Source organism: Mastomys coucha, unplaced genomic scaffold (assembly GCF_008632895.1).
Source record: "Mastomys coucha isolate ucsf_1 unplaced genomic scaffold, UCSF_Mcou_1 pScaffold14, whole genome shotgun sequence".
Taxonomy (NCBI): Eukaryota; Metazoa; Chordata; class Mammalia; order Rodentia; family Muridae; genus Mastomys; species Mastomys coucha.
Genome location: NW_022196896.1, coordinates 105,851,034 through 105,859,291, shown reverse-complemented (window position 1 = coordinate 105,859,291; position 8,258 = coordinate 105,851,034). Strand labels below are relative to the sequence as shown.

Here is an 8,258-nt window from a genome sequence, read left to right as displayed (position 1 = left end):
AGTGGGATGTTGGATGTGCAGTGGGATGTTGGATGTGCAGTGGGATGTTGGATGTGCAGTGGGATGGTGGATATGCAGTGGGATGGTGGATGTGCAGTGGGATGGTGGATGTGCAGTGGGATGTTGGATATGCAGTGGGATGGTGGATATGCAGTGGGATGTTGGATGTGCAGTGGGATGTTGGATATGCAGTGGGATGTTGGATATGCAGTGGGATGTTGGATATGCAGTGGGATGTTGGATATGCAGTGGGATGTTGGATATGCAGTGGGATGGTGGATATGCAGTGGGATGGTGGATATGCAGTGGGATGGTGGATATGCAGTGGGATGGTGGATATACATAGTGGCCTTTGCCTTACATTTCTGAAAGGCTACACAGAATAGTTTTCTTTAAAGAGTGGTAATTTGAATTATTTTAAGATTGTGGTAAAGTAGGAGACCTTACATTTTATTTTACACTCTTATATAAGTATATTATTTTTATATTTCATATATTTTATAGAATAAATTTTACTACTTTTATTCAGGTTGAGTATTCCTTTTTTTATTATATATTTTCTTTATTTACATTTCAAATGTTCTCCCCTTTCCTGGTTTCCCCCCACTCACCAACCCACCCTTTCCTACTTCCTGGCCCTGGCATTCCCTTACACTGGGGCATAGAGCCTTTACAGGACAAAGGACCTCTCTTCCCATAGATGACCAACTAGGCCATCCTCTGCTACATAGGCAGCTAGAGCCCTGAGTCCCACTATATGTACTCTTTGGTTGGTGGTTTAGTCCCTGGGAGCTCTTGGGGGTACTAGTTAGTTCATATTGTTGTTCTCCCTATGGGATTGCAAACCCCTTCAGTTCCTTGGGTCCTTTCTCTAGCTTCTTCATTGGGAACCCTGTGCTCAGTCCAATGGATAGCTGTGAGCATCCACTTCTGTATTTGTCAGACACTGACAGAGCCTTTCAGGAGACAGCTATATCAGGCTCCTGTCAGCAAGCACTTATTGGCATCCACAATAGTGTCTGGGTTTGGTGACTGTATATGGGATGGATCCCAAGGTGGGGCAGTCTCATTCCTTCAGTCTCTGCTCCACACTTTGTCTCTGCAACTCCTTCCATGGGTATTTTGTTCCCCCTTTTAAGAAGGAATAGAGTATCCACACTTTAGTCTTCTTTCTTCTTGAGTTTCATGTGGTTTGTGGATTGTATTTTGGGTATTCTGAGCTTCTGGACTAATATCCATTTATCAGTGAGTACATACCATATATGTTCTTTTGTGATTGGGTTACCTCACTCAGGATGATATCCTCCAGATCTATCCATTTGCCTAATAATTTCATAAATTCATTGTTATTAATACCTGAGCAGTACTCCATTATGTAAATGTACCACATTTTCTATATCCATTCTTCTGTTGAGGGACATCTGGGTTGTTTCCAGTTTCTGGCTATTATAAATAAGGCTGCTATGAACATAATGGAGCATGTGTCCTTATTATATGTTGGAGCATCTTCTGGGTATGTGCCCAGGAGTAGTATTGCTGGGTCCTCAGGTAGTACTATGTCCAATTTTCTGAGGAACCACCAAACTGATTTCCAGAATGGTTATACCAGCTTGCAATCCCACCAGCAATGAAGTAATGTTCCTCTTTCTTCACAACCACTCCAGCATCTGCTGTCACCTGAGTTTTTTATCCTAGCCATTCTGACTGGTGTGAGGTGGAATCTCAGGGTTGTTTTGATTTGCATTTCCATGATGACTAAGGATGTTGAACATTTCTTTAGGTGCTTCTCGGCCTTTCAGTATTCCTCAGTTGAGAATTCTTTATTTAGCTCTGTACCCCATTTTTAATGGTTTTTTTTTTTTTTTTTTGGTTCTCTGGAGTCTAACTTCTTGAGTTCTTTGTAGACATTGGATATTAACCCTCTATCAGATGTAGGATTAACAAAGATCTTCTCCCAATCTATTGGTTGATGTTTTGTCCTACTGACAGTGTCCTTTGCCTTACAGAAGCTTTGTAATTTTATGAGGTCCCACTTGTCAATTCTTTATCTTAAAGCAAAAGCTATTGGTGTTCAGTTAAGGAAAATTTCCCCTGTGCCCATGTGGTCCAGGCTCTTCTCCACTTTCTTTTGTATTAGTTTCAATGTATCTAGTTTTATGTGGAGGTCCTTGATCCACTTGGACTTGAGCTTTGTACAAGAGAAGGGATCAATTTTCATTCTTCTACATGCTAACTGACAGTTGAGCAAGTACCATTTGTTGAAAATGCTGTCTTTTTTTTTAGCTCCTTTATCAAAGATCAAGTGACCATAGGTATGTGGGTTCATTTCTGGGTCTTCAGTTCTATTCCCTTGATCCATCTGCCTGTCACTGTACCAATACTGTGCAGTTCTTATCACAATTGCTCTGTAGTACAGCTTGAGGTCAGGGATGGTGATTCCCCCAGAAGTTCTTTTATTGTTGAGAATAGTTTTTCCTATCCTGGGTTTTTTATTATTCCATATGAATTTGGAAATTGCTTTTTCTAACTCTATGAAGAATTGAGTTGGAATTTTGATGGGGATTGCATTGAATTTGTAGATTGCTTTTGGCAAGATGGCCATTTTTACTATATTAATCCTGCTAATCCATGAGCATGGGAGATCTTTCTATCTTCTGAAATTTTTGATTTCTTTCTTCAGAGACTTGAAGTTCTTGTCATACAGATCTTTCACTTGCTTAGTTAGAGTCACAACAAGGTATTTTATATTATTTGCAACTATTGGGTGTTGCTTCCCTAATTTCTTTCTCAGCCTGTTTATTCTTTGTGTAGAGGAAGGCCACTGATTTGCTTGAGTTAATTTTACATCTAGCCACTTTGCTGAAGTTGTTTATCAGGTTTAGGAGTTCTCTGGTGGAATTTTTGGGGTCACCTAAGTATATTATTATAACATCTGCAAATAGTGATTACTTGACTTCTTCCTTTCCAATTTGTATCCCTTTGATGTCCTTTTGTTGTCTAATTGCTCTGGCTAGGACTTCTAAGTACTATATTGAAAAGGTAGGGAGAGAGTGGGCAGCCTTGTCTAGTCCCTGATTTTAGTGGGATTGCTTCAAGTTTCTCTCCATTTAGTTTGATGTTGGCTGCTGGTTTGCCATATATTGCTTTTACTATGTTTAGGTATGGGTCTTGAATTCCTGATCTTTCCAAGACTTTTATCATGAAGGGGTGCTGGATTTTGTCAAATTCTTTCTCAGCATCTAATGAGATGACCATATGTTTTTTTCTTTGACTTTGTTTATATAGTGGATTACATTGATGGATTTCTGTATATTGAACCATCCCTGCATCCCTGGAATGAAGCCTACTTGATCATGATGGATAACCTTTTGATGTGTTCTTGGATTCGATTTGTGAGAATTTTATTGAGTATTTTTGCATCAATATTCATAAGGGAAATTGATCTGAAGTTTGAAGTATTTGAAGACACACTAGGGAAATGTGAACATTTTAAGTACTCATGCTACATCTTTATCTGGATGTACCTAAATTTCAGAGGTGGGGCATTAAAGTTGTTTAAATGATCCCCAGGTGATTGTGGTGTGGAGCAATGTTTGAGGACAGAAGTGTCTCCCATGGGTTTATCAAAGGGCACACACTAAAGTGCAGCCGACATCCATCCAACAAAGGCCTCTCAGTGTTGACAGCAACTGATACAGGCAAGAGCAACATGCTCAAATGAGCTCCACCTTGGAATCCCATTGGTGGATTGGGAGTTGGGCATCTAGATATGTATAGGTCTCTAGTGAATTGGCTTGGCCCATGGATGGCATATAGAGAGAGATTCCAGAGCTGTGATTTTTAATCTATATTTTAAAAAGGCCTACAGACCTGGAAGTGGGAGTTAGAACTGAGGAAGATCCAGCAGTCAGGGCTTAGCTGTGTGCTGTAGCCTCTAAGCTTCTTTAGTAAGATGCTTCACGTTTTGTGTTTCCAGGTAAGGAATTTTAGAATAAAAACTTTGTTAGAGGAATGAGGGAGGGAGGGAGAGAGGAGAGAGAGAGAGAGAAAGAGAGAGAGAGAGAAGAGAATATGAATGAGAATCACTGATTCATTGATCTAGAGACAGGAGAGATTGGACAATTGTGGGCTAGGAACTAAGAATAGATTTCCATTTTTAAATGATTGGAAAAGAAATATGAAACATGAAAATGACACAAAATTCACATTCCACAAATAGAAACATATTGAAACCCAGCCACACCGTTTATTTGTGGCTCATCTCTGGCAGCTCTGCTGAGCCAAGTATCTGGGCTGCTATTGACACATCGAGACAGTCACTACACAACCCTTTCATGGGACGTATTTGAAACTTCTAAAAGAGGAAATAGATGCCCCTGTTATTTTAGGGGATTTATTTTTCAGTTTCTCTATTTCTACCACAGAGAAAATTTAGAAGAGAACGTGTATGCCTATTCTTTTGGGAGACAAATGTCCAGTCTTCTCTTTCCCTCTTCTTCAAAGACTATTTTTAGGGTGATAGTAGTTCACGTCAATGTCAACGCATTATGTAGAGAGTTCTCCCCTGATCCCCACAGAAACACAGATTGCTCTGCTATCAACCTCTTTGAAAGCTCTTTAGCTAGGGGTGAGGCCTCATGTGCCATGCCTCTATCTATGCTAGAATTTTGACTGTCATGATTTGTGCAGGTAAACCATAGTTAGTGTGAGTTCTTGAGTACATACTCATGTCACGTTCCAATACAGCATTTCTCAACACTCCTCGGCTCTTACATTTTCCCACCTCCCTCTTCCATGAAGGAGGGGTTGATACAGATATCCCGTTTAGGGCTGAACTTCCTCTCCACATTTTGATTATTTCTGAGTCTCTGCATTTAACCGCCGCCCTCTGTGAAACAGAAGATTTTTGTGTTCAAGGTTGAAAGCAGCACCGACCTATGGATATAAACATAAATGCTTAGAAGGCACCTTAACAACATGACCATTTGGCAGTATAATAGTATGTTCTTTCCTAGAGCCTAAGAACTCTCCAGCAAGACCATGGGCATTGACTAAGTTAACGGTACCAGGCATAAATTCTGTCCTGTGGAGAAGGTCTGAAATCTGACTACAAAGTTATTGGTTTCCCCCATAATATATGTCATGCTACTAGTGAATCAGTGGGCATATTTTTCCTCGAATTGGTCTTGTAGCATACAGGGTCTAGGGCTGGAGAGGACCACTGGTGTCTTTTCTCCCCTACTGGCCTGTACAGCACTTTTCTGCACTTGCTGGCAGGCAGCAAGTTTCCTAGTCTGTTGATTTCTCTACTACAGACAGCAGCACAAAGTGTGTCACTATTAGCAATAGGGTCTTACTATCTAGTTCTTGTGGGCAGGCAAGAGCAATGGTCATAGCCTGTATTATTGTAGGTGCCTGTGAGGACTCCTTGAGCAACGACTTATAAAGAGGTACTAGATACCAAATTCTATGGCGAAAATTGTCACATCCAGAAATCGTCTTGGGAGGAGTGCTGAGATGGAAGTGGGATGCCAACCTCCCAGGAATACAAGGATGGAAGGTATTCCAGTGAACTCCATACTGTGGAGAGGGAGGCAGATACCTGTAGAATGGGGAGGTTGCTGACCAGTCTTTTATGATTGGAATCATAATGCACTTAGGGCATACATGTAAGGAGCTTTTGTTTTTCCTGTTTTCCCAGACAATGCTAAGCTCTGCCAAGTATAAATGGTACCTTAAGAAAATAAGGAATACTTGTTTAAAAGGTACTCGCCTATTAACACTAGCCCAAGGGTCTTAGGCATCTGAGAGGGTTACCTTTATGAGCATGATCTAGTAGAGGTATCACTAGCGATGAGAGACTGAATTACCGTTCTCATCCTTATCTTGACCGTGGCCACTGGCTTTGATTATGGTCTGTTGTAAAACATCACAACTTACCTGGTGATGTCATTGAGCACCATCTGTGAGGGTCTGTGTGCATTTAAACAACTAGATCTACCGGAAGTGTGGAGGTGCCTAGTGGTTATTTCATTCCTAAAGTCTTATCATTGTCCAAAACTTAGTAAGTCTGAGAATGAGAGTGAGCTGTTTGGAGCCAGAGCTGATCTTTATAATCAGACTGATGTCTTGCCCCAGCAAAAATGGCTTAACAGAAAGTCTGTTGTGGTGTGTATTTCATTGGTTCCTTCCTTCCTGTCTCAGGTCCAGCCGAAGCCAGGACTTGGCGTTAGAAATGATGAGCATCCCTTGCCGAATGGCTGCTTGAGAGGTGACGGGCCTCCACAGGACTCCAGGCTGAACTCCACCTCCACACAGAGAACCTTGGAGCCAAGGAGCCGGAGGAGGAGCAGGAGCCGGAGGTTCAAAGTACATTCGCTGGAGCTTCCACAGCCCAGTGGGTCATGGGAAAACTCTAGTGACCCTTTGTGGAGAAGGCCTGGTTGGTCCACCCTGGCTGTCAGCTCCGCATCAGACATGCAACATCGCCGACTGTCTATCCCCATAGAACCCAAGATGGGAATGAACGCTCTTAGGGAAAATGGCTTTGAGAAACTCGAGGCGGAAACAAATGTTGACACTGGCTTCACCATCATCAATTCCGAGCCCAGGAGATCTTTTCCGAGCAGATTTCCCAGGGATTTTCAGAGCAGCCAATCACCACGCTGCCTGTCAGGCTCTTCCTTAGAGGTAACTGCTTCCCCAAACCAAGGACTCTTTAAGGATAGACTCTGCCCTCTGTCACTTCCTGGTCAAAGGGACTTTGGTGTGAAGAAGGTCGTCTCGAAATGTTCCCATCATTTGCCGGTCCAGGGTGAAGAGAAAGAAGAATTCTTTATATAGCATAAAACAAATGTGTTTTTCTTTAAGACTCAAGATAAGAGAAGGCTATACAAACCAAGCGTTGTATTAGTTGCCTTTCTCGTTGAAGTGAGAAATATCCTACAAAAGCAAGAGAAGGCTTGAGAGTCAGGCCCATTCATGGCTGGGAAGCCACAGAAGCAAGAGTGTGGAAACATCTGGTTATGTTACCTCCTACAGTCAGGTAGCAGAGGGGGGTGGGTGCTGGCCATCTGAGCGCCTTTTTAAAAACTCAATCTGATGCGGGGCAGTGGTGGCGCACGCCTTTAATCCCAGCACTTGGGAGGCAGAGGCAGGCGGATTTCTGAGTTCGAGGCCAGCCTGGTCTACAGAGTGAGTTCCAGGACAGCCAGGGCTACACAGAGAAACCTTGTCTCGAAAAACCAAAAAAACAAAAACAAAAACAAAAACAAAAACAAAACAAAACAAAAAAAAAACCTCAATCTGGGACTCCAGCTCCTAGGAAAGCGTTGCCCATTTTTAGGGCGGGTCTTCCTTCCTCAGTTAGATCTTTCTGGAAACACCCTTCTAGATACACCCAGAAATGCGTTTCCATGGTGCGTCTGAATCCAGTTAAGTTGATAGATAGTGAAGGTCGGATCTACAAACATTGAGTTTCTTGCTCCTTTGAGAGATCTAGGCTCTCAGTGCCCAGGCTTATACTGCTTTTACTTCCAGTATTCGAAGTCCACGGGGAACTGGCCAGCTGGGAGGGAGAGGAAGAAAGCCCGGGGTCTGAGCTTCTCATTGGCACAGCCCAGCTACCTGTGTTGGCTCAGCACCTAGCAGGGCATTGGCACTGTGTGGAAATGAATCAGATGTGCTATGCAAATCTGATTAGTGTGTGTAATATGGTTTTAATTTTTCCTTAAGGTTGCATAGCCTATCCTCCTGGACAGTAGGAACTATTTATTCTTTAGTGCATTTTAATTTTTATGTGACCTCCTATGGAAAGTAGGTCCTGTTTACTATATACCCTTTTGTGGTTTTGCCTTTAAAGTCTTTTGCATCTGAAACGAGTTAAGAATGCCAAGTGTTTTAAAATTATGAATACCATCCTCCCTCTCTCTGTTTAATTAGTAACCGTACACGAAGCCAGAAAGCTAGGTTCAAAATGAGTGCTAGACTCAGAGATGTTCTCGCTCTTCTGTCTCTCATTTGTTCATGTCCTACTTAGAAAAGGTCAGCAGTTCTTGTTAAAAACAACAACAACAATAATAACAACAACAACAACAAAACCAAAGAAGACAGGGATGGTTAGAAAATTCTATACCTCTACTGAGCACACAGAAAGGTTGTGTTGATTGAGTTGCTAGAACAGGACTTCTTCTAGTCCTGTTTTAGGGGCTCCAAGGGTTTATATGTTCACCTAAATAAATATTTTTTTTGTATGCGGT

The 8,258-nt window shown here is 42.0% G+C and overlaps 1 protein-coding gene across 1 annotated transcript in view; it reads left to right on the top strand.

Moving 5' to 3' along the window:
* The window catches only part of Fam124b (family with sequence similarity 124 member B), a 19,106-nt gene extending 12,205 nt beyond the window's left edge, over window positions 1-6,901 (top strand). Inside the window, exon 2 of the mRNA XM_031368146.1 lies at window positions 6,205-6,901. Coding sequence (XP_031224006.1) covers window positions 6,205-6,843 — 639 coding nt within the window. The 3' untranslated portion in view covers window positions 6,844-6,901. The remainder of the gene's footprint in view (window positions 1-6,204) is intronic.
* The last annotated feature ends 1,357 nt before the right edge of the window (window positions 6,902-8,258 follow it).